General features: G+C 40.7%; 1 protein-coding gene across 1 annotated transcript in view; it reads right to left on the reverse strand.

Annotated features, from left to right (window-relative positions):
• Positions 1-1,938: 1,938 nt before the first annotated feature.
• HNF1B (HNF1 homeobox B) overlaps positions 1,939-27,379 on the reverse strand; it is a 186,923-nt gene continuing 161,482 nt past the window's right edge. The window contains exons 7-9 of the mRNA XM_073666403.1: positions 16,455-16,646; positions 6,856-6,974; positions 1,939-3,782 (exon numbers count right to left, since the gene is read on the reverse strand). Of these exons, the coding sequence (XP_073522504.1) occupies positions 3,762-3,782; positions 6,856-6,974; positions 16,455-16,646 (332 nt within the window). The 3' untranslated portion in view covers positions 1,939-3,761. The remainder of the gene's footprint in view (positions 3,783-6,855; positions 6,975-16,454; positions 16,647-27,379) is intronic.

The raw sequence follows: 27,379 nt of genomic DNA on the forward strand, positions 1-27,379 counted from the left end.
ATACTTGGTCGGGGCTCCTTTTGCATCAATTACTGCATCAGTGCGGCGTGGCATGGAGGCGATCAGCCTGCGGCACTGCTGAGGTGTTATGGAAGCCCAAGTTGCTTTGATAGCAGCCTTCAGCTCATCTGCATTGTTGGATCTGGTGTCTCTCATCTTCCTCTTGACAATACCCATAGATTCTCTATGGGATTAAGGTCAGGCGAGTTTGCTGGCCAATCAAGCACAGTGATACTGTTGTTTTTAAACCAGGTATTGGTTCTTTTGGCAGTGTGGGCAGGTGCCAAGTCCTGCTGGAGAATGAAATTTCCATCTCCAAAAAGCTTGTCGGCAGAGGGAAGCATGAAATGCTCTAAAATTTCCTGGTAGAAGGCTGCGCTGACTTTGGTCTTGATAAAACACAGTGGACCTACACCAGCAGATGACATGGCTCCCCAAACCATCACTGATTGTGGAAACTTCACACTAGACCTCAAGCAGCTTGGATTGTGTACCTCTCCACTTTTCCTCCAGACTCTGGGGCCTTGTTTTCCAAATGAAATGCAAAATGTACTTTCATCTGAAAACAACACCTTGGACTACTGAACAACAGTCAAGGTCTTTTTCTCCTTGGCCCAGGTTGTCTATTGGTCATGAGTGGCTTGACACAAGGAATGCAACACTTGTAGCCCATGTCCTGAATACGTCTGTGTGTGGTGGCTCTTGAAGCAATGACTTCAGCAGCAGTACACTCCTTGTGAATCTCCCCCAAATTTTTGAATGGCCTTTCTTAACAATCCTTTCAAGGCTGCAGTTATCCCGGTTGCTTGTGCACCTTTTTCTACCACACTTTTTCCTTCCACTCAACTATCCATTAATATGCTTGGATACAGCACTCTTTTGTGGCTTACCCTCCTTGTGGAGTGTATCAATGACTGCCTTCCGGACAACTTTCAGTCAGCAGTCTTCCCCATGATTGTGGAGCCTACTGAAACAGACTAAGGGACCTTTTTAAATGCTGAGGAAACTTTTGCAGGTGTTTTTTTGTTAATTATTCTAATTTACTGAGATAATGAGTTTTGTGTTTTCACTGGCTGTAAGCCATAATCATCAACATTAACCCTCCGTCACATACAATATCGGTTCTAACGAGTTCACATACAATGTGACTGTCAGGCGCAGGCTAGAAAAATACCTATAATATCTAATGTTTGCAATTTCAGTGCTCTAAAAGTGATCAGTGACCTTCATAGGGATGTAATAAAAGAGACTACACAGAATCAGGTGCAAAAAAACCCCATTTACTTAACATAAAACTAATAACTCTGAAATACAAACATTTCAAAACTCCCGCCAAATAAAAGAGATGTGCCTGTCAGGCCTATTGTATGTGACGGAGGGTTAATAACAGGAATAAACACTTGAAATAGATCACTCTGTTTGTAATGACTCTATATAATATATGATTTTCACTTTTTTGTATTGAAGAACTGAAACAAATTAACTTTTTGATGACATTCTAATTTAGTGAGAAGCACTTGTACTTTGTTCTGCACTTGGCAGGGCAGATAAGTGCGCCTGCTGATGACACTGTTTGAATAACGTAGAAGACGTCATCCACAGGAAGCAAGAAGAGAGGAGGCGCCAGATCAAGGCTAGCTACGCCCATCAGACCAGACCACCCCATAAGCGAGTATAATAAAAGGTATTTTTTTGTTTTGTGGATAGCGGGTTGGGGACATATAGACAACATTCTAGAAATGCTGTCACACAAGGCTTACAGGTGCTAGCCCTATTTTATATGGGATAAGCCTGGTGACAAATTCCCTTTAACTAACAATTGTAGCCCATTGTCTCAAGTATGAAGGAGGTCTTACATTATCTGGTTGTCATATACTGTATGTTTTCACATAGCTGAATTGTATGGTCATAATCAAAAGAGCACATAAACAATAAGCATTTTCTGGAAATTTTTGTTTTACTTGAAAAATTGACTTTACAGCAAATATAAATATGATTAAAAAAGATTGGCTTCAATTTCTTACAAATAATATATTACAGGAAATCATCAAGTGAAATCTTCCTTCCCTATATAGAACTGGATCTTTGGCAGTAAGCTGGTGAGACTTTTGTCAACTTGTTCTCTTCCATTCTGGCACAGGAGTGAAAAATCTTCTACCAAAATTCTGTAGTGGGAAGAATTTGTCCAGTGTGAACACTATGTTTGTAGCATCATTAGACACACATATTCTTTCAAAACATTACAATGACACAGAAAACCAGAATTAAATTAATACTGTTACATATAAAACATTATCAAATATTCTTTAAAAAAGACCTGGCATGTTCTGTACAGTTATAAATGTATTGTAAATTTAAAAGGCCATCTTAAATAATACTGTTCAGACAGAAATGGACTGCTTTGTGTTATGTGAGCTCTGCCAGGGTATGAAAAATAGTAGAAATGGTCAATTATAAATATATTCTGATGTTACCCCTTCTTTGCCTAATGATTTGAATGTGTTTAGCTTTTTCTCTTCCTTTCTCACTTTCTTTTTGGAAAGTGAGGGAATTTAGCTGACGTTTGTTCTAGCTCAGCAGTTTCATGGTTTCTATATGTCAATCTTCCAATGACAACTGTATTTGGATGCTTGTGTGGGCAGTCAGGTAAGGAAATGGATCAAATGACAAACTAACTTCTGTTCTCAGCTGAGTAACGACTGGTTTATGATCACTAAATTTGTAAATGGTTATGGTGTACACTACAACAGGTAAGCTATGGACAACAGAAAATAAATACACTTTTAAGATTTTTGTTTCTTTTGGTTCAACCATTGTGCTACACCTAGCACCTTTCCTGTCAGCTTTGTACATGTGTTAAGACATAACTGTAAATATCCAAAATAAAGTAATAATAAAACATGTAGTTTATGCAAGGAATGATTCCGCGTGTTAATCGAAGGCAGTGATAAAACAATAATAAAGATATAACAAATCACTTTAAGGTTGTAAAAGTGTATTTACATCACTGACCAGCATAATGTATTTCCAATTTCTGTCAAGAGTCACAGCAAAAATGTGCTAAAAAGCCCTCTTACATACTGGTCCAATGATATCAGTACGGTGATATCTAGGCCTGCATGTTGTGCAATGTACCACATTAGAACACATTCTTTGTGCAACTTGGTCAAGTCATCCAATGGCTTCATGTATATTGATCAAATGCTTTCTATTTTGGCTATTTGACCTATCCCTTTAAACAAACTCATACTTTATATTATATATACAAAATAATTGCACTTTTTACAATTTACAGATATTCAACAGATTATCATCAATGGCAATATTTTGCAGTTTTATCCCAACAACATTTACAGTGGCTCAGTTCAGCGTCGTGTTCAATTTTCAACTTTTGACTTTTTCATCGCAGTCTTCTAAAAGCAGTCTGTGTGCACCTCATCAGCTTGTATTTTCTCCAACAAATAAGCAATCTACTTTATCATCTTCAATCTCAATGTCATGTCTGGTTCATGAGATTGAGGTAGAACACTAAAGTCTTCAAACCACCTGAGAAGGAGACTGTAAATTAAGTACTTTCATGGAGATTATAGATCATCCATCTCTAAAGTGTTTCCATCTTGTTCAGAAATTGTAACTCCCAAACATCCAGAATCTGAAATTGATCTAGAGTCAGTTCCACTTGGCAACATCACAAAGTCCTAGATATTTTCACCAAGGTGTTCATGTAGCTATGTAGAAACCAAGATAAGTGCAGCAGAATATTACCAAGCTTGCAAAGGACACTGCAAAGGGTAAAGAAAAAAATACTTTTTGAAACTGATTTTAACTATGATAAATTACCCTAATTTAACAAAATTGTTTTATGGTATAGCAAGTGAGGTTTATGACTCTAACTTGGCCATGGAATATGAACATTTACCCTTAACAATGCATAGCACTAAGACATATACATAAGTATGCATGCATGGGAAAGCATGGAAGAAAAACACCAGAAGATATGTGCAAGCATCAGGAAAGAACTTCTTAAATAGAAAAGACACTACAAAGCTTTATTGCAGTAGGCTTTTGTGCAATATAAAGATCAAACATACTGGCGAAACTGCCAACTTGCAGATATTCGATTCTCTGCAAACATTGCTAAGATAAGTGACACTAGAATTCTATGAAACACCTTAAAGAGTAACCGTCATTTTAATTTTTATTTCATACATCAGTAGTAAACATGAAAATAAGCAAGCTTGTAATATATCTTATCAGAGAAATCTGCTTCTCCACCAGGACTGATCATTTATTCTCAATTCAAGGGTAAAATCTGTATTCAGTGACCGATTGTTACATTATTGAGTTTGGAGAGGACAGTTGGATTTTATAAGATTTTATGTAGAAGGGAGGGGCTCTGCCTCTATCTCCTCCTTCCTCTTTCTTCTCCCCCTCCCTTCTACATAGAATCTTATCAACAGCCGCTTTCATTTCCTATCTCAATATTGTAATATTCTGTCTAAACTAAATACAGATTTTACTCATAAATTGAGAATTTTAAGAACAAAAGATCAGTCCTGAAGGAGAAAGAAGATTTCTCTGATAAGATATATTACAAAGTATCATATTTTCATGTGAACTACTGATTTACAATATAAAAATTAAAATGACGGCTACTCTTTAAGATTTTGTTCAGACGAGCCTAATATACGGACGTGTGCTGTCCGAGTAAATATCAGACAGAACACTAATATAATTCAATAGGTCTGTTCAGTTGACACTTTTTTCACACAAACTGTGTGTCCGTATTAAAAAAATTGCAGCATGCACTATTCTTTTCATTATTTTGGTTGAGAATCGCCTATACATGTTTATTGGTGCGCAAAAAAAAAAAATCGGATCCAATACGGATCTCCCATATTGTATCCAATTTTTAAGAATAAATTGAAAGGGACTCTGTCAGCAGGTTTTTGCTATGCAATCTTACAGCAACATGATGTAGGGAGTAGGGACCAAGACCCTGATTCCATTGATGTATCACTTAGTTTACTAGGTGCAGTAGGTATGACAGAATCAGTTTTCTCTGCTGCAGATTTAGCAGAGCTGAGATGTTGAGCTGTGTGCAACCCGGCCAACATCGCTGATTAGCAGCTTTATATGTACAATTTATAGTGACAGAAAGCTGCAAATCAGTGCTGGGGGCATGGTTGGACTAGGAGGCACGAGGCCAGCTGTCCTGTAGTGATTATCTCCAGCTGATAGAACACTGATTTTATTGAAACAGCATCACACAGCCCAGTAAGTGACACATCACTGGAATTGGGCTCTTTTCCACTACATCATGCTGATTTCGGATTACATTGCAAAACCTGCTGACATATTCCTTTTAACTGAAGAAACTGTATTTGATTAATTACATTTTAAACTGTTGATATATAAATATGGATGCCACATGGATGACATACAGCTTTAAAAAATGGACACATGGATAGAAAACATATGAAAATATGTATGAAAATTGTCTGACTTTTCTGGATGAAAAATCTGACAATTTTTCAGGCAAGCGGTTAGCTGGCCTAAAAGATGCAATATTTAGTGTTGTGATGTTCCAAAACAACTATATATACTTGTAAAAATATAGGTCAAAATAGACAAAACATATCTATGCATTGAAATCTATGTTTAGGTTTAACCTGAGTACTCATCTGACAAACAAGGGAAGTAGTATAGTTTACCATAAAGACTCAGTATCAATAATGTAGGTTTTTATTATGTCGCATGATAGTTAGCTTTATCATTGAAGACCATGTATCATTCATTCATCTTACACGACAGCACCAACTGATATGATTGCCTTTTGTGATTGATCTATAAATGTACATGCAAGGCAAAGTTACATTTTATAGTAGGCATTGCTACCTAGTGCATGGTTCTCAGGTCCATCACTAGAGAGTGATGTTTCTAACCCAGAGGGGAGGCATTTTCTCCCTGTCCGCCACGAGGATTGTCCTAATGAAAATGTCCATCAGTTCAAAGCACTGACCATTTGCTGGTGCTTTTAAAAGTTATTTTGTGTAAAGGGACCTCAAGCATTTAAGTTCTTCCTCCTATTATTGGAACGACAGAAAATAGTAATGAAAATATTTTGGTACTGCATCTTTTTCTGACTCTTTTGGAAATTGAAGGGCCTAAAATCATAGCAATTACCATGCTGGCCAAATGCCTAAAAATATTTATTCAGCTAGAAGAAAAGAAGAGCAATAAAGGAATGACTTGTTTAATGTTACCCTTGTTTAAGAAAGTCAGTAATGAAAATGTAATTCTTTATATCCCCGGTCAGTTCTTTTTCTGATTTCCCACTCTTTGTAGTCAGGAGAAAACATTTATCTAACCCCACAAATCATAATCAGTCAGGCAATCAAGCACATCAAGGCTCCATGGAATACTATTTCCTTGAAAGAACTTATCAATCCATCTGGTGGGTACTCAGCCCTAACCAAACCTGATTAATTATTCATCTTGGCCAAGAAGACTTTGATGCTTGTTGAAACAAGCCCTACAGATGCAGGACCTAATTATCTAATCCAAGTACATTAGGATTCTGCCTGTTTGGGTGTCACATCTACCAATAACTACTGATCCATGGAGATTAAGCTTGAGTTTGATGCCCCTTTGTTATCCTGCACAGAATATTTGTAAGTAAATGATCCCACTGTTGTGGAACTGTCTATAAAAGAATAGTGCTTTAATTTATTACTTTCTATCCAAGTATTTATAGCATCTTTATGAATTATTGTATATTACCCAAACTGCTTTTATGTCCCTTTGATGGACCCCATAGAGTATAGTCTTCCAAACAGTCAGGATTGGTTTTACCTGTTTGCTAGAGGACATGTTTGATAATGTGCTGATGCTGCCAGTATCTGTGACAACCATTGCTGATGGAAAGCGTGATGTATGCGAATACTGGGGAGGTTCCTGTTTATGTGCATACACTGTAAATGAAAGAGAAACATAATAAACATGGACATTAATCCTAGATTTCACAACATGCAATGGAGAAATGGCATTAACTACTTGCTAGGATATCAAAACTGAGATATCTAATAAACACAGAAACACTTTCAGAATGTAAGAACTTTGCTATTCCTGAAATCATTATCTGATTAAGTCTTCCAATTGAATTTGACCTGTACTTTTCCCAATGGCATAAAGCTATTGTACCACACACACTATCATGTGATTGTGTAGTGATCTGCTTAAGGGCTTATTCACGTCAGTACTTTGCATCAGTGGTTTGTGTGTCAAAACCAGAAGAGAAAAACTATAAGTGAAAGATTGACAACTGTTCTGTGTTATGAAGACACACCTGGTTTTGGCATACAAATACTGATGAAATACTGATGTGTGAATAAAGCCTAAAAAGAACAAATTGTTATTGTAATACTACAATACATACATTTGTTTTGAACTTGACAGAGGTTTTTAGCATGCATTTCACACCAAAATCTGCATCAAAACTGACTGCAAAGTGCAGCCGATGCATATAAATAGAGCTTCTACACCTCCGTTCACATGGAACAGAAAATGTCTGCACAGATTTTGAGCACTTTCTAGTAAAATGAGTAGCATGCCAGCTATTTCCACATTTTTCACCTGGAAATGTCAAATGTGAGTGGTTTCTGGAGGTGTATTCTTTGTTAAATGTATAAAAGCAAGATTTCTATACTTCCATATTGACATTTACAATAGTGTACACCATTCAATTAAACTGTAAGTAAACTATTGAGAAGGGAAAAGAGAAAAGAAAAGGGAGTGAAGGTGTAAATGATAAAATGTAACTTTTATTACCCTTAAAATTATAATAAATGGTTAAATTACTATTCCTATTTACATTTGTAATCACAAAACAGAGAAGAGAATAATTATAGCCTAGACTGGGGTCCTCAATATCTTATATTACCCAGTCCACAGTCTTTGTCTCCTATTAGAATTATCTCAATGACATTGGTGATCAGGGAAAATAAATCCTATGAGATGAGATTATATCTATGTTATTACTGACGTCAATATTAGTTGATAGTGTATAAGATTTAGAAATATCTTTATTTCCTTATAATTAATTTTTTAGCAAAATAAATAAGGATTTATTATAGAACCATAAATAGGACTAATAATGTGCTATTGAATAGTAGTTGTGTCTGTGAATTAGAATAATTCCTTATTATAATAAATCCTTATTTATTTTGCTAATTCTATTAATTATAAGGAGTTAGAGATATTTCTAAATCTAATACACTATCAACTAATATTGGTGGCAGTAATAACTACATCTTACTGTCACCTTTCATAGATATCAATTAACCTAATAGAATTTTCTTTCCCCCAACGCCAATGTCATTGAGATCATTCTAATATGAGACTATCTAAGACTATTGACTGGATAATATAATTTATTGGGGACCCTGGTCTAGAGTATAATTATTCTCTTCCCTGTTTTGTGATTAAAATAGTAGTTGTCAGGATTAGTAGTTTAACCATTTATTATAATTTGAAGGGTAATAATAAAAGTTATATTTTATCATTTATACATTCACTCCCTTTTCACTTCTCTTTCATTTAACATGATAATTATATGTAAATGAAGAAAAAATGGAAACAAAATTTTCAAAACATCTCAATGTGTTCAGTATCGATTATACAGAATTACACGTACTTACACGCCTTCGCATGTTATCAATGAGGCTATTAATGTTGTGTGAGAAATTTTCTACCATGCACTTGGGCGCATAAGTCATCAAGATCAACTGCTGGCAGCTTCCTTTGCAATTGCCAAGTTATTACATTCGATATGTACTCAATGGGAAACAAGTCCAGAGATGCTTCAGGCCATGGTAGCACATTTAGACCACACAGGCTGTTCATAATAATATGAGCAAAACAGCTGTAATATGTTTAAAGGGAACCTGTCCTATTCGAACATGCTATTTACCTGCACATATAGGGTTAATCTGCAGGTGAGTAGCGTTAAAATGCTGCCTGGCAGTTTATATGCTCCGATAAGCTACTTGCCTTCAGTCATAAGGGTGTGCACAGAGTGAATATAGTTGTCGCTCACTATAATGTGAGTGAGGACTGTAATCATTCCCTGGCACATTATTTGGCAGCCCGCTGTGCACAGATGCACTGCAGAATGAGCTGTCAATCAATATGCTGGAGAGTGAGTATAACTGCTCCTCACAGTGTAGTGTGCAATGATTTTAACCCCTTCATGATCAGGCCATTTTCAGTTTTTACGTTTTCGTTTTTTGCTCCACTTCTTCATAGAGCCATAACTTTTTTATTTTTCAGTCAATATGGCCATGTGAGGGCTTGTTTTTTGCGGGACGAGTTGAACTTTTGAACAACACCATTGGTTTTAACATATCGTGTACAGGAAAATAGGAAAAAAATTCCAAGTGAGGTGAAATTGCAAAAAAGTGCAATTCCACAGTTGTTGTTTTTTTTACATGTTCACTAAATGCTAAAACTGACCTGCCTTTATGATTCTCCAGGTCATTACAAGTTTGCAGATACCAAACATGTACAGGTTCTTTTTTAGCTAAGTGGTGACAAAAAAAAAAAGTTTGTTTAAAAAAAAAAAAAAAAAAAAAAAGGCGCCATTTTCTGAGACCCGTAGCGTCTCCATTTTTCGGGATCTGGGGCCAGGTGAGGGCTTATTTTTTGTGTGCCAAGCTAATTTTGGTGTAGATACAGTGTTTTGATCGCCCGTTATTGCATTTTATTGCAATTATCTGATCGCCTGCTACACACAGGCGATGATCAGGCTTGTTCAGATGTTCTTTTGCAAACATTTGACTCTGAATTTTATGGTGAGGACGCACGGAGGTTTTCTTCTGATGACTCTTCCATAAAGGCCATATTTGTGCAGGTGTCTCAGAACACCAGAACAATGTGCCACAACTCCAGAGTCTAGTAAATCATTCTGAAGGTCTTTTGCAGTTAAACGGGGGTTCTGATTTGCCTCTCTATCAATCCTACAGGTAGCTCTCACTGAAATTTTGCTTAGTCTTTCAGACCTTATTTTGACCTCCACTGTTCCTGTTAACTGCCATATCTTAATTACATTTCGAACTGAGGAAAGGCCAACTTGAAAACACTTTGCTATCTTCTTATAGCCTTCTCCTGCTTTGTGGGCCTCCACCATTTTCATTTTCAGGGTGCTAGGTAGCTGCTTAGAAAACCCCATGGCTGCTGTTTTTTTGGCATAAGGTTAGAGGAAGCTGGGTTTTTATAAAGCTGGGAAATTTGCATTACCTGGCCTTTCCTAATGATGATATTGAACAAGCCATAACCCTAACAGGCTAATTAAGGTCTGAAACCTTAGTGAAAGCTATCTACGTACACAAATCTCCAAGGGTGCCCAAACTTTTTCATCGACCCATTTTTCTTTTTGTAATTTTTAAAACATAAAAAATGACACTATTTTTGTTTTGCCTAAAATGCAAAAGGAAATCTGTCTTCAACTTGCTTATCTGTTCAAAATACCAGTAATTTTGACCAGGGGCGCTCAAATTTTTACATGCCACTATCTATCTATCTATCTATCTATCTATCTATCTATCTATCTATCTATCTATCTATCTATCTATCTATCTATCTATCCACTGCTCAAAAAAATAAAGGGAACACTTAATCAACAGAATATAACTCCAAGTAAATCAAACTTCTGTGAAATCAAACTGTCCACTTAGGAAGCAACACTGATTGACAATCAATTTCACATGCTGCTGTGCAAATGGAATAGACAACAGATGGAAATTATTGGCAATTATCAAGACACACTCAATAAAGGAGTGGTTCTGCAGGTGGGGACCACAGACTACATCTCAGTACCAATGCTTTCTGGCTGATGTTTTGGTCACTTTTGAATGTTGGTTGTGCTTTCACACTCGTGGTAGCATGAGACGGACTCTACAACCCACAGAAGTTGCTCAGGTAGTGCAGCTTATCCAGGATGGCACATCAATGCGAGCTGTGGCAAGAAGGTTTGCTGTGTCTGTGAGCGTAGTGTCCAGAGGCTGGAGGCGATACCAGGAGACAGGCCAGTACACCAGGAGACGTGGAGGGGGCCGTAGGAGGGCAACAACCCAGTAGCAGGACCGCTACCTCCGCCTTTGTGCAAGAAGGAACAGGTGAAGCACTGCCAGAACCCTGCAAAATGACCTCCAGCAGGCCACAAATGTGCATGTGTCTGCACAAACGGTTAGAAACCGACTCCAGGAGGGTGGTATGAGGGCCCAACGTCCACAGATGGGGGTTGTGCTCACAGAATTTGCCATAGAACACCAGGATTGGCAAAGTCGCCACTGGCGCCCTGTGCTCTTCACAGATGAAAGCAGGTTCACACTGAGCACATGTGACAGACGTGACATAGTCTGGAGACGCTGTGGAGAGCGATCTTCAGCCTGCAACATCCTTCAACATGACTGGTTTGGCAGTGGGTCAGTAATGGTGTGGGGTGGAATTTCTTTGGAGGGCCGCAATGTGCTCGCCAGAGGTAGCCTGACTGCCATTAGGTACCGGGATGAGTTCCTCAGACCCCTTCTGAGACCATATGCTGGTGCGGTTGGCCCAGGGTTCCTCCTAATGCAGGACAATGCCAGACCTCATGTGGCTGGAGTGTGTCAGCAGTTCCTGCAAGATGAAGGCATTGAAGCTATGGACTGGCCCGCCCACTCCCCAGACCTGAATCCGATTGAGCACATCTGGGACATCATGTCTTGCTCCATCCACAAACGTCACGTTGCACCCAGACTGTCCAGGAGTTGGCGGATGCTTTAGTCCAGGTCTGGGAGGAGAACCCACTTGAGACCATTCGCAACCTCATCAGGAGCATGCCCAGGCTTTGTAGGGAGGTCATACAGGCACGTGGAGGCCACATACAATACTGAGTCTCATTTTGACTTGTTTTAAGGACATTACATTAAAGTTGGATCAGCCTGTAGTGTGTTTTTCCACTTTAATTTTGGGGATGACTCCAAATCCAGGCCTCCATTGGTTAATAAATTTGATTTCCATTGATGATTTTTGTGTGATTTTGTTGTCAGCACATTCAACTTTATACAGAACAAAGTATTCAATGAGAATATTTAATTCATTCAGATCTAGGATGTGTTATTTGAGTGCTCCCTTTATTTTTTTGAGTAGTGTATAAACATAGACACACATTTAAATATATATTTCAATCACTGAAAACATAGGATCGAACCTTCATTTTTTGTAAGTACAATTTTTTGTAAGTACACTTTATTTAGCAACAATGTAGTTTAGATCTTATGTTTTCAGTGTTTGCATATATCTTGGCCCTTTGTCACGTGTGTGTCAGAAGTGACAGACAGTCGCCCTGCAGTTGGTTGCAGGAGATCTCTTTGTTTGGCATTACAGACACCTTCTTAGAGGCTTTCTCTCTAAGACCTATCTGCTACCTTCCTCTTGCTAATTAACACCCTAGCTTGGGTGTATAAATACCTGCTGTCTGCTAGAGGGAGGTGCCGGCGATACTCACATTATCCCTTGTTACTTACTTGTGAAGGCTCGGAACAAGTGCATTACTTCTTCCTCTCTGGAGCTATGAGGACGGGTGTTCATCTCTCTGAAGTTGACTAAAAGCTAAGCTATCTTCCCTTGTTTTTCCCCCTTATTGTCTTTAGTTGTCAGTGGGGATCGACTAGCGCTCATCCCCCTCCCTTCCCTAGCCAGGGCCAAATGCCAGGGAAGGACAGGGCAAGGTTCGTGTGCGGTGATTGGTGAAGAACCAATATAGGGACGTTAGTGGAGACAGGGTGATATCAGATCAGCCTAGGAGGTCTCCACTCCCCCTTTCCCTAGTATCTGGGCTCCCTTACCCTCTGCCCTTTGTGTTGCACTTAGTCTATCCCACAACTTGAGTGACACCCTTACAGAGTGCTGCTGTGTTCTCTTTTTGTATGTGATGCAGTCATTGCAGGTTGCACCTGTTTACACTATATGGAGGTGCTGGTCAGGCTTTTTGTTTTCTTGCAATTCGCCATTGGAGGTTCTGACTGCTTCCATTTCTGACTCTCACTCCACCAATCAGCCCAAGGGTGTCTTTAACTACTGCTGGTTTCTACCTGCTCATTTAAAATTGTAGACTTATTGCCCAAGAGAGGCATGTTTGTCCATTTAATTTGTAGGTTATAGCCCAAGAGAGGCATGTTTAGAAGGATAGTTACCCCATCAGTGGGAGGTCACCTTGCCGTGGTTGATGGGCATACATGAATTGGCCAATTTATGCGCTAAGAACATTCATTTTTTGGAAGTACAATTTTTTGTAAGTACATTTTATTTAGCAACAATGTAGTTTAGATATTATGTTTTCAGTGTTTGGATATATCTTGGCCCTCACAGAGTGCTGCTGTGTTCTCCTTTTGTATGTTATGCAGTCATTGCCACTTTCACCTGTTCACATTATATGGAGGTGCTGGTCAGGCTTTTTGTTTCATATATACAGGTGCATCTCACTAAATTAGAATATCATCAAAAGGTTAATTTATTTCAGTTCAATACAAAAAGTGAAACCCATATATTATATAGTCATTACAAACAGAGTGATCTATTTCAAGTGTTTATTTCTATTAATGTTGATGATCATGGCTTACAGCCAATGAAAACACAAAAGTCAGCTTCCTAAGCTTTTAAAAACGCCTGTTAGTCTGTTTCAGTAGGCTCCACAATCATGGGGAAGACTGCTGACTTGACAGATGTCCAGAAGTCAGTCATTGACACACTCCACAAGGTCCCAGAGTTCCAATTTTCATTAGGAAATCAAGGTCCCAGAGTCTGGAGGAAGTGTAGAGAGGCACACAATCCAAGCTGGTTGAGGTCTAGTGTGAAGTTTCCACAATCAGTGATGGTTTGGGGAGCCATGTCATCTGCTGGTGTAGGTACACTGTGTTTTATCAAGACCAAAGTCAGTGCAGCCGTATACCAGGTAATTTTAGAGCACTTCATGCTTCCCTCAGCTGACAAGCTTTTTGGAGATGGAAATTTCATTCTCCAGCAGGACTTGGCACCTGTCCACACCGCCGAAAGTACCAATACATGGTTTAAAAACAACAGTATCACTGTGCTTGATTGGCCAGCAAACTCCCCTGACCTTAACCCCATAGAGAATCTATGGGGTATTGTCAAGAGGAAGATGAGAGACATCAGACCCAACAATGCAGATGAGTTGAAGGCTGCTATCAAAGCAACCTGGGCTTCCATAACACCTCAGCAGTGCCACAGGCTGATCGCCTCCATGCCACACCGCATTGATGCAGTAATTGATGCAAAAGAAGCCCCAACCAAGTATTGAGTTCATTTACTGAACATACATTTCAGTAGGCCAACATTTCGGATTTTAAAAACATTTTTCAAGCTGTTGTTATAAAGTATTCTAATTTACTGAGATAATGACTTTTGTGTTTTCATTGGCTGTAAGCCATAATCATCAACATTAACAGAAATAAACACTTGAAATAGATAACTCTGTTTGTAATGACTCTATATAATATATGAGTTTCACTTTTTGTATTGAAAAACTGTAATAAATGAACTTATTGATGATATTCTAATTTAGTGAGATGCACCTGTAAAGTAGGGGAAAAAGTATTTAGTCAGCCACCAATTGTGCAAGCTCTCCCACTTAAAAAGATGAGAGAGGCCTGTCATTGACATCATAGGTAGACCTCAACTATGAGAGACAAAGTGAGAAAACAAATCCTGAAAATCACATTGTCTGATTTGGAAAGAAATTTTTTGTCAAATTTTGGTGGAAAATAAGTATTTGGTCAATTACAAAAGTTAATCTCAATACTTTGTTATATATCCTTTGATGGCAATGACAGAGGTCAAACGTTTTCTGTAAGTCTTCACAATGTTGGCACACACTGTTGCTGGTATGTTGGCTCATTCCTCCATGGAGATCTCCTCTAGAGCAGTAATGTTTTGGGGTTGTCGCTGGGCAACAAGGACTTTCAACTCCCTCCAAAGGTTTTCTATAGGGTTTAGATCTGGAGACTGGATAGGCTACTCCAGGACCTTGAAATGCTTCTTATGAAGCCACTCCTTCATTGCCCTGGCGGTGTGCTTGGGATCATTGTCATGCTGAAAGACCCAGCCACATTTCATCTTCAATACCCTTGCTGATGGAAGGAGGTATGCATTTAAAATCTCATGATACATGGCCCCATTCATTCTTTCATTTACACGGATCACTCGTCCTGGACCCTTGGCAGAGAAACAGCCCCAAAGCATGATGTTGCCACCACCATGCTTCACAGTAGGTATGGTGTTCTTTGGATGAAACTCAGCATTCTTTCTCCTCCAAACACGCCGAGTTGTGTTTCTACTAAACAGTCCTACTTTGGTTTCATCTGACCATGACATTCTCCCAATACTCTTCTGGATCATCCAAATGCTCTCTAGCAAACTTCAGACGGGCTCGGACATGTAATGGCTTAAGCAGGGGGACACGTCTGGCACTGCAGGATCTGAGTCCCTGGCGGCGTAGTGTGTTAATGATGGCAGCCTGTGTAACGTTGGTCCCAGCTCTCTGCAGGTCATTCACTAGGTCCCCCCGTGTGGTTCTGGGATTTTTGCTCACCGTTCTGGAGATCATTTTGACCCCATGAGGTGAGATCTTGTGTGGAGCCCCAGATCGAGGGAGATTATTAGTGGTCTTGTATGTCTTCCGTTTTCTAATTATTGCTCCCACAGTTGATTTCTTCACACCAAGCTACTTGCCTATTGCAGAATCAGTCTTCCCAGCCTGGTGCAGGGCTACAATTTTGTTTCTGTTGTCCTTCTACAGCTCTTTGGTCTTCACCATACTGGAGTTTGGAGTGTGACTGTTTGAGGTTGCGGACAGGTGTTTTTTATACTGATAACAAGTTCAAACAGGTGTCAGTACTACAGGTAATGAGTGGAGGACAGAGGAGCCTCTTAAAGAAGAAGTTACAGGTCTGTGAGAGCCAGAAATCTTGCTTGTTGGTAATTGACCAAATACTTATTTTCCACCATAATTTGAAAAAAAATGTCTTTCCAAACCAGACAGTGTGATTTTCAGGATTGGTTTTCTCATTTTGTCTCTCATAGTTGAGGTCTACCTATGATGTAAATTACAGGCCCCTCTCATATTTTTAAGTGGGAGAACTTGCACAATTGGTGGCTGACTAAATACATTTTTTCCCCACTGTGTGTGTGTGTATATATATAATATTTTTTTTCTTCCTTTTTTTTCTTTTATTAATTACATGAGGAAAACAAATGCCAAGACAAGAATCTTGTGTGCTTAAATATCTACAGTAAATATCTTTCATTGCATTCACAGAAAACAAGTATATTGACAAGCGTAGAGCACAGAATGCCTAAAAACACATATAATAGCTAAAGTTTAGCAGAGTACTCACTGTGAGAATTCTGAAGTTGAGTCATGGTAGTCATAAATGGTTGTTGTATCATATGACCAGAAGACTGCTGCATTATAGCTTGTTGATGTGAACTGTGGAGTTGTGGTGAAAACTGTACCGACTGTAATGCTGCTAGGCTTCCGGCAACACTGTTGATGACTGGAACACTCTGTGCCTGAGTAGTGTTTAAATCTAAAGGCACAAACACAAAAGCATTACAACTTCTTCATCAATATTTGTTACTTGCATACTATACTATAATTTCACTAGCTATTGAACCTGTTCTATGCCAGAGAGGCGAGCATTTTTATTGGTACACCCATCCCCTGTATATAATATATACCCCGCATTCATCCCCTGTATATAATATATACCCCGCACCCATTCCCTATATATAATATATACCCTGCACCCGTCCCCTATATATATATACCCCGTACCCATCCCCTGTATATAATACCCCGCACCCATCCCCTATATATAATACATACCCCACACCCATCCCCTGTATATAATATATACCCCACACCCATTCCCTATATATAATATATACCCCCTAACCATCCTTTATATATAATATATACCCTGCACCCATCTCCTATATATAATACATACCCCACACCCATCCCCTGTATATAATATATACCCCACACCCATCTCCTATATATAATATATACCCCGTAACAGTCCCTTATATATAATATATACCCCGCACCCATCCCCTATATATAATATACAGTGCCTACAAGTAGTATTCAACCCCCTGCAGATTTAGCTGGTTGACACATGTGGAATTAACTTGGTATTGTGACATTTGTACTGTAGATCAGCCTGGAAGTGGGAAATGCACTGCAGCAACTTTTGTTTGTTTTTTTTTTTTTTGTTTTTTTTTAAAACGTTAAAAGTTAATTCAGAGTGTCATTTATTATTCAACCCCTCAAACCACAAGAATTCTGTTTGGTCCCCCTAAAGTATTAAGAAGTAGTTCAGGCACCAAGAATAATGAGCTTCACATGTGTGGATTAAAGATCTCTTTTGCCAGCCTTTTCTGACTATTTAAGACCCTCCTCAAACTTGTGAACAGCACTCAGACATGGTCAACATGGGACAGACAAAGGAGCATTCCAAGGCCATCAGAGACAAGATCGTGGAGGGTCACAAGGCTGGCAAGGGGTACAAAACCCTTTCCAAGGAGTTGGGCCTACCTGTCTCCACTGTTGGGAGCATCATCCGTAAGTGGAAGGCTTATGGAACTACTGTTAGCCTTCCACGGCCTGGACAGCCTTTGAAAGTGTCCTCCCGTGCCGAGGCCAGGCTTGTCTGAAGAGTCAAGGCTAACTCAAGGACAACAAGGAAGGAGCTCCGGGAAGATCTCATGGTAGTGGGGACATTGGTTTCAGTCAATACCATAAGTAATGTACTCCACCGCAATGGTCTCCGTTCCAGACGAGCCCGTAAGGTACCTTTACTTTCAAAGCGTCATGTCAAGGCTCGTCTACAGTTTGCTCATGATCACTTGGAGGACTCTGAGACAGACTGGTTCAAGGTTCTATGGTCTGATGAGACCAAGATCGAGATCTTTGGTGCCAACCACACACGTGATGTTTGGAGACTGGATGGCACTGCATACGAACCCAAGAATACCATCCCTACAGTCAAGCATGGTGGTGGCAGCATCATGCTGTGGGGCTGTTTCTCTGCCAAGGGGCCTGGCCATCTGGTCCGCATCCATGGGAAGATGGATAGCACGGCCTACCTGGAGATTTTGGCCAAGAACCTCCGCTCCTCCATCAAGGATCTTAAGATGGGTCGTAATTTCATCTTCCAACAAGACAACGACCCAAAGCACACAGCCAAGAAAACCAAGGCCTGGTTCAAGAGGGAAAAAGTCAAGGTGTTGGAGTGGCCTAGTCAGTCTCCTGACCTTAACCCAATTGAAAACTTGTGGAAGGAGCTCAAGAATAAAGTCCACATGAGACACCCAAAGAACCTAGATAACTTGGAGAAGATCTGCATGGAGGAGTGGGCCAAGATAACTCCACAGACCTGTGCCGGCCTGATCAGGTCTTATAAAAGATGATTATTAGCTGTAATTGCAAACAAGGGTTATTCCACAAAATATTAAACATAGGGGTTGTATAATAATTGACCCACACTTTTATGTTTAAAATTTAATAAAATTCAACTGAGCAACATAACTTTTTGGTTTGTAAGATTTATGCTTCTGTTCATAAAACCTACTCTCATTTGCAGTTTGAAGGCTCTAACTTATTTGCATCTTATCAAACCAGCTAATTCTGCAGGGGGTTGAATACTACTTGTAGGCACTGTATATCCCGTACTGATCCCCTGTATATAATATATACCCTACACCCATCCCCTGTATATAATATATACCCTACACCCATCCCCTGTATATAATATATACCCCCTCACCCATCCCCTGCATATAAAATACATCCCAAACCCATTCACTGTAAAAATATGAGCGGCGAAGGTAAGCTGTGTTTAATTCCCAATTTCACTGACTGTGAAGCAAGTGCGGATTGCTGATAGAGAATGAGCAAGTGTGGCTTTAAAATACACATTGCTCAAGCGTGGCTGACAGTACACAGTGCTCAAGTGCAGGATTTCAACAGGAATATTCATGTGACGTCGGCACAAACCCTGGGTCAATTCAAATTGAATGGGCGACAACAAGCCGGACTGAATGAAGTGAAGAACACCCGTATGACTAAACGAGCAGATAAGATATAAGTACATAAAGTGCTTTTTACAAATGATTATAGCGCAAATTTTAATGAAAAAAGCATGTTAGTGATGCACATTGCATCACTAACAACAAACTGGGGGCAGATTACATGCTCCAACTGACATGAGAGGTTCCCTTTAAATAAAATGGTACCGTGATATCTGCTGTCATCTTATTCCAGAGAAATCCACATTTTTCTTAATATGTAATAAGCTGTTAAGATTTATGGGCCGGACATAGATCTTACAGAGCTTATTTTAAATTACAGTGGGGCATTACCAATGTAAGACATGTAGATCAAGAGAGCAGACTGTCAGTCATAGATCTTAAAAGCTCATTTACATATTAAGAAAAATGTGGATTACTCTGGAATAAAACACCGGATCGCAGATATCAAGGTATCATTTTATTCAACTTTCTATGAACTGCATGCCCATATAGAAGGTTTTGGAGGGTTGTTCCTACTGACAGAATTCCTTTAATCCCTTCACGACATGCGCCGTACATGTCCAGCATAAGACGGAAGCAGGTGTATGGAGCGAGCTCACAGGCTGAGCTCGCCCCATACTCGGAGTAAGTTGGTATGTTTTACAATGCATGTTTTACAATGGCCATGAATCAAAAAAACCTACAAGTAGCAAAGTGAACATAAACCCTGCTGTAAATAAATAAAAAGGAAGTGTATTTAAATAAAATAAGGTTCTTAGTAACACTGCTTTTCATCAAAAATAGTGTGAAAGCTATCCCACCACGACAAGGTGAACCCGTTCGGGATAGTCCTACTCTGTCTAATATTAAAAACCTTACCATGTGTCAAATTTGAACTCTGTGTTTATAAGGACAGACAAAGGACCAGATCCCGAACTGTGGACATCAGCCAAGGGAAGCTTTTTAAATGTATTATCCAGCTATAGGAAGGGAGGCCACACCCTGGTTTGCACAGAATGTTTTTGTAGCGCCCCGAGGGTTCGGCCGCAACAGGGGTATTGCACCTCTGCCAGAGGTGTGATATTCCACTCCCGGGTAAGGATGGAGTATGGACCAGGGCTCAGTTAGCTGCATACAGCACACTCACCCCATTTCCGAGGGACAGCTCAACGGTACTCCCATTAGACAGAAATGCAGGTACGACAGACCATGTCCCTGGCTGGAGTGGGGAGGGGGGAGGAATACCCGGTGATGTAGGAGCAGATAGGGGACGGTTCCTGAGCGTAGGTAGGAGCCCATTGGTTGCTGGTCACCTGGGCTCATGGCTAGTGGGAGGTATAAAAGGTGGTCACAATCTTAGGACAGTGAGACAGTCTGTGCAGAGAGAGGAGAAGACAGGGAGTAGAGGCTCTGTAGGAGCTCTACTCCAGAGTGGGCCTAGAGAGAGGCCGAGGAGGAGAGTGGAGAGAGAGAGGAGGTGAAGGGGAGCTGTGGTTCCTTCTCAGCCCAGCTCTACGGGAAAGGAGAAGAAGGAGTAACAGAAAGGAGGAAAAGAAGAGACAGAGAAACAGAGGGGCTCAGGAACAAGAAGGTGGAAGGGACCCTAAGAACCCATGAGAATACCGGGTGAAGGGTCAGGCAGATTAAGTGTACCGGATCCCAAGTTGGTGGAGGAGAAACAACCCTCAGCCAAAGACCGGAGGCTGTGACCATTTATTGGTGCAGCACCTCATCAAACCTGCTAGGAAGGCACCATAAAGGATAGCGGGGAACGGGATCCACGTTTACCCGCACAAGTTCGCGGCAGCTGGACAAAAGTGGGTCACTGGTGAGGCAGGCCAGAGGAAGGATTGAAGGGGGTCCTGAGCCATTCTTCTGAGCTGCCTGGGAGTTGACCGAGCCCCACACCTGGTGGACGCAGCACGGGTCGGACGGTCACTGCTGACAGAAGTGACCCGGAACAAATGAACTGTGAGTAAAGACCCTGGACTGTAACTTGTTGTCTGTGTGCTCCTTTGCGCCTCCAGCACTATTGGTACCGGGACTCTCACCACCATCACTCCCACCATCCATTACACTGCCCTGGGGCCGCACTCTTCCTGTGGGGAGTCACACCATCCCAGCTGCATACATCATCAGCCCCAGCGGTCTGCCTTGCAGCGGCGGTTCCTAATAACCGCAATGCACGGGTGACGTAGTCGGACATCACTTAAAACTTATAAAGGGACTACCATTGGTCTGACCACCCTGAGCCACTGACCGGGTCGCCACTACTACCCCCATCGTACCCCTATTGCCCGGATCCGAGTGCCCCACGGCCTAGGGGGCGAGTCAGGTTCTCTTTGTATTTTTTGCATTCTGTGCTCATTACAGAGCTCCTTTGAGACCCTACCTTCATTTTTTGCTACCCTTGTTCCCAGAGCCATAACTTTTTTATTTTTCTGTCAATATGGCCATGTGAGGGCTTGTGTACCTTTGAACAACATCACTCGTTTTACCATATCGTGTAATGGAAAACAGGAAAAAAAAAATCCAAATACGATAAGATTGCAAAAAAAGTGCAATATCACAGTTGTTTTTTTTTTTTTTTTACCACGTTAATTGAATGCTAAAATTGACCTGCCATTATAATTTTCCAGGTCATTACGAGTTCGTAGACACCAAACATGTATAGCTTCTTTTTTATTTAAATAGTGAAAAAAAATTCAAAGTTCGCTAAAGAAAAAATAAAAAAGGTCGCCAATTTCCGAGACATACAGTGTCCTCATTTTTCGTGATTTGGGGCTGGGTGAGGGCTTATTTTTTGCATGCTAAGCTAAAGTTTTTATTGATACCATTTTGGGGTAGATCTGATGTTTTGATCGCCCGTTATTGCATTTTATTGCAATGTTGTGGCGACCAATAAAACGTAATTTTGTCGTTTAGAAATTGTTTCTCGTTATGCCGTTTACCAATCGGATTTTTTTATTTTTATTTTTTATTGATAGATCGGGCCATTCTGAACTCAGTGATACCAAATATGTATATGTGGGTTTTTTTTGTTTGTTTTATTTTGAATGGGGCGAAAGGGGGGTGATTTCAACTTATATATATATTTTTTTAGATATATTTTTAAAAATATTTATTTTACACTTTTTGCTTGCTTCAATAGACTCCATGGGAGACTAGAAGCAGCAGTTATCTGATCTCCTCTGCTACATACAGGCGATGAGCAGATCACCTGTATGTAGCAGAAATGCTCACTTGCTACTGTATGAGCGCCGACCACTGGGCGCCGCTCATAGCAATCTAGACATAATAACCATAGGGGTCTACTGCAGACCCCGGGTTGTCATGCCAACCCATCTGTGACCCACGATCACGTGATGGGGTCACCGATGGGCGGAGTCAGTGACTGGCTTCCCGAAAGCACGAGTTAACAGCCGCTTCACGATTGTGTCCCACTTGTTGTTGATTCTTCCCCAAAAAATTAGAATTTTATATCTTTATGTTTGAAGCCAGAAATGTGGCAAAAAGTAGAAGAGTTCAAGGGGGCCAAATACTTTCACAATGCACTGTGTATACACTGTGTGCAGAATTATTAGGCAAATGAGTATTTTGATCACATGATACTTTTTATACATGTTGTCCTACTCCAAGCTGCATAGGCTTGAGAGCCAACTACCAATTAAGTAAATCTGGTGATGTGCATCTCTGTAATGAGGAGGGGTGTTGACTAATGACATCAACACCCTATATTAATTATTAGGAAACTTTCTTTCCTTTGGCAAAATGGGTCAGAAGAGAGATTTGACGGGCTCTGAAAAGTCCAAAATTGTGAGATGTCTTGCAGAGGGATGCAGCAGTCTTGAAATTTCCAAACTTTTGAAGCGTGATCACCGAACAATCAAGCGTTTCATGGCAAATAGCCAACAGGGTCGCAAGAAGCGTGTTGGCCAAAAAAGGCGCAAAATAACTGCCCATGAATTGAGGAAAATCAAGCATGAAGCTGCCAAGATGCCATTCGCCACCAGTTTTGCCATATTTCAGAGCTACAATGTTACTGGAGTATCAAAAAGCACAAGGTGTGCGATACTCAGGGACATGGCCAAGGTAAGGAAGGCTGAAAAACGACCACCTTTGAAAAAGAAACATAAGATAAACCGTCAAGAATGGGCCAAGAAATATCTTAAGACTGATTTTTCAAAGGTTTTATGGACTGATGAAATGAGATTGACTCTTGATGGCCAGATGGATGGGCCAGAGGCTGGATCAGTAAAGGGCAGAGAGCTCCACTCCGACTCAGACGCCAGAAAGGTGGAGGTGGGGTACTGGTATGGGCTGGTATCATCAAAGATGAACTTGTGGGACCTTTTCAGGTTGAGGATGGAGTGAAGCTCAACTCCCAGACCTACTGCCAGTTTCTGGAAGACAACTTCTTAAAGCAGTAGTACAGGAAGAAGTCGGTATCGTTCAAGAAAAACATGATTTTCATGCAGGACAATGCTCCATCACATGCATCCAACTACTCCACAGTGTGGCTGGCCAGTAAAGTTCTAAAATAAGAAAAAATAATGACATGGCCCCTTGTTCACCTCATCTGAACCCCATAGAGAACCTGTGGTCCATCATAAAATGTGAGATCTACAGGGAGGGAAAACAGTACACCTCTCGGAACAGTGTCTGGGAGGTTGTGGTGGCTGCTGCACGCAATGTTGATTGAAAACAGATCAAGCAACTGACAGAATCTATGGATGGAAGGCTGTTGAGTGTCACCATAAAGAAAGGTGGCAAATTTTTTTGTTTTTTGTTTTTGCATGTCAAAAATGTTTATTTCAAAATTTTGTGCACTGATATTGGTTTACCTGGTGAAAATAAACAAGTGAGATGGGATTATATTTGGTTTTTATTAAGTTGCCTAATAATTCTGCACAGTAATAGTTACTTGCACAAACAGATATCCTCCTAGGATAGTCAAATCTAAAAAAAACTTACTCCAACTTCCAAAAATATTAAGCTTGGATATTTATGAGTCTTTTGGGTTGATTGAGAACATAGTTGTTGATCAATAATAAAAATAATCCTCTAAACTACAACTTGCCTAATAATTCTGCACACAGTGTATATATATATATATATATATATATATATATATATATAAAATGTAACAGAGTCTCCTCTCATTATGAATATTACCATGCCTTATTATATAGTGCCCTCTTTTTTTATGTACAGCACTGTTCCTTACGTATCAGATTCTCTTATTATTTTTGTTATTTATATCGCCCTGTCTTTCTTTCAAAGTGTTCCCTCTTGCTAGATATAAACTGAAATGACTACTGATGAAGCATGGGAAAGCGTCTTTTCTGATGGAGGAGTCTGATGGACTGGTCTTCTGGTAAGATGCTGCTCTATCCACAGTCATTTCACATCTAACAAAAGAGGACTCTACGTAATATAGAGAGGGTGCTGTGATTAACAAAAATAATGAGAATATGCTATATAAGAGACAGTGCTATATATGATACATGACAAGAAATAATCATATGTAATAATGGGACAGCACTGTACATAACAACAGAGGACGCCGTGTAATATGGGATCATTCCATACATAACTAAAGAGGATGGTAAGTAATAAGGGATATCCCTTCCAGTAATAATATCCTCCATACTGGGCCCATTCCTGGGATAATGTCTCCCAATATGGCCTCCTTCTTGGTATAATGTCCCATATCACGGACTGCTTTCTGGTATAATGTGCCGGCTCGGTTTGGGGATTCGATCCGGTGACCTGTTGCTGCATGGTTGGCTCCTATGTCTGTTGCGCTATTGCCCTTTCTTCCCTGTCCCAACTACTGATGGTTTCTATTGTTTTTGTTTTCCCTTCTTGGTTTGCTTCTATCCAGGTGTCTCTGACTTGCCCAGGGGGATATGGGGGACTCGGTACCTGGGCCTTTACCTCCTTGGGATGTCACGGCAGTCGGCTCCCGGGCCCGTACCCTGGGGTCACTCTTTAAAAAGGGGGTTTTGTTGTTTTTGTTAACAGTTTGTCTCGTGACACCACCTGTGGTGTCTGGTAATAGTTACCAGCGCTGCTGCAGACCTCCGGGGGTGATGGGATGGCAGCTGGGATGTTTCTGCTCCCCACAGGCAGAGCGGGCCCCCGGGGCAGGGTTGATGGATGGGATGCAGGTGAGAGATGGCCCGGTCGGGTCAGGGGGAATGATGGACACGCACACAGGGGATTTGCTTCAGTACCTTTACTGGTGTAACGGCAGGTATGGTCCAGGGTACTTGCTTGGAAAGGTGCACTTCTGGACTTCTCCCCAGTGAGTGGGTATAAGGCCTCCTGATCCGTGTCTTCCTCTCTCTAAGCTTCTGGCCCGCCTGAAACTTGGCCTAGCTTCTATGTTGTGTTGCTCTCTCACCTGACCGCTTGGTAGTAGGACTTTCCTTTGGCAACCACTATCCCTGGACGCCGGGGCATTCGTGGTTCCTAGTCCTGTATTTGATGGTAGCTTCAGGATGACCAGGGGTCTGGAAGCCTCCTGGTATGCCGGTAATCCCTACTGGGTATAGAGGACCCTGTAGGCGCGGACCCGGTGTCCGTATTGTGTCTTGGAGTGAGCCTGTGATGCTCCTCAGTCCCCTTCACTCTTTTCTCCTCTCTCCTTGCATCGGCCACACTCGGGGCCCTCAATACAGCAGCAGACGTGCTGCTCTCAGACTGCTCTCTGACTGAACTTACTACTCAACTGAACTGCCTGGCTCCACCCTCCATATATATGTCCCTAACAGGGCTCCCTCTGGTGGTCTGAGGTGGAAGGGTGGAGGTGTCTGTTAGTAATGAGGGCCTCTTGTGGAGAAGTCCATCCATTCACCCTTTTGGGTCCTGTGGTACCAGTAGTATAGCAGGGTGCCACATTTCTCATTTTCCCATTTGAGTTTGCCATATCACATTCTGGGTGGGGTTTTATATGTTGTTGGAATAATGCTTATTATTGTATACATTGCATCAACTACTATTTACTACTGTTTAATAGGGCATGAGTTTCAGTCTCCAGCAGTAGTGTTATATTGTCAGTAAAACACTGTTAAAAACAAAACACACAGGAAGTTCCTGTTCACTCAGTGTGTGTGTATAACTGGAGCACAGTTTTTAATTGTGTAAGCAATAGTGGGGTATCCAAAGCAGAATGAATGTCAGCATGGTTAGACAGGCGCATATAGAATGCGCGTTCACAAACTGTCATGCGGCCACTGACACTCAGTGTTTCTGGAGCATGAGCACATAGGATAGGATGTACACGCATATTCAGTGCACATGCCCGGAAAGCTGAGCGTCATTGCTCAAATGCGGGATCTTGCGGTGACATAGGGAGCAGTGACTGGAAGGAATGCTAATACGATGGACGGGCAGAATTTCAAAAACACTATGACTGCAAAGTTAGAGCTGCCCAACCCTGTGACTGAATCCGGAGGTATGTGGGGCACTCAAAGTGTAAAAAGTGATTTATGTCCTAAATACTCTGATATTTAGCTTGAGACAAACATGTTAGTGGTGCATTACTAACAAGACATTGGGGGCAGTTTAATAGCCATAAAGGACATGACAGATTTCGTTTTAAAAACACAAGATCTACCCAAAAATGAAAGTAATTTGAAGGAAACACGCAAGTGTTTTGTCTGCAAGAAATCAGGGCACCTAAAGGCTAACTGCAGAGTCTGGAAAGCTAGAATGAATCAGTTGAAAAAGCAAAATAAAGATCAAAGAATTAAGAGTGTCATTACTGAAAAATATGACACTTCAAGTACTGAAGTTGTGTTTACTGTTAATGCAAGAACATCAAAGCATGCATGGTGTACAGACTCTGGGGCAAGTAGTCAAAAGTGAGAAAGTGATCTTGGCCAATGGTCAGTGTATGAATGCAGAGGGAATAGGAGATGGTTACATTAATTGTCAAGTCTCCCCAACACAAAGCAGAAAGATCCCAGTAGAAGACATGATCTATGTCTCTATTCTTGTAAGCAATCTGTTATCTGTGAAGAAACTCACAAGAAAAGAAAATTCAGTTACATTTAAAGATGACAGCTTTGAAATGACAGTGGAATCATCTCAAAAAAGGTCACACATTAGCAGAAGGAAAGATCAAAGATGAGTTGTACCAGCTAAAATTCAAGGAAAGTGAATACACTGCTAAACATGAACAGCACAAGAATTGGATCCATGTATGGCACAGGCGTCTTGAACATAGAGACCCAGA

This window comes from Phyllobates terribilis, unplaced genomic scaffold, assembly GCF_046119375.1.
Source record: "Phyllobates terribilis strain yellow unplaced genomic scaffold, ASM4611937v1 Scaffold_2__4_contigs__length_985480577, whole genome shotgun sequence".
Lineage (NCBI taxonomy): Eukaryota > Metazoa > Chordata > Amphibia > Anura > Dendrobatidae > Phyllobates > Phyllobates terribilis.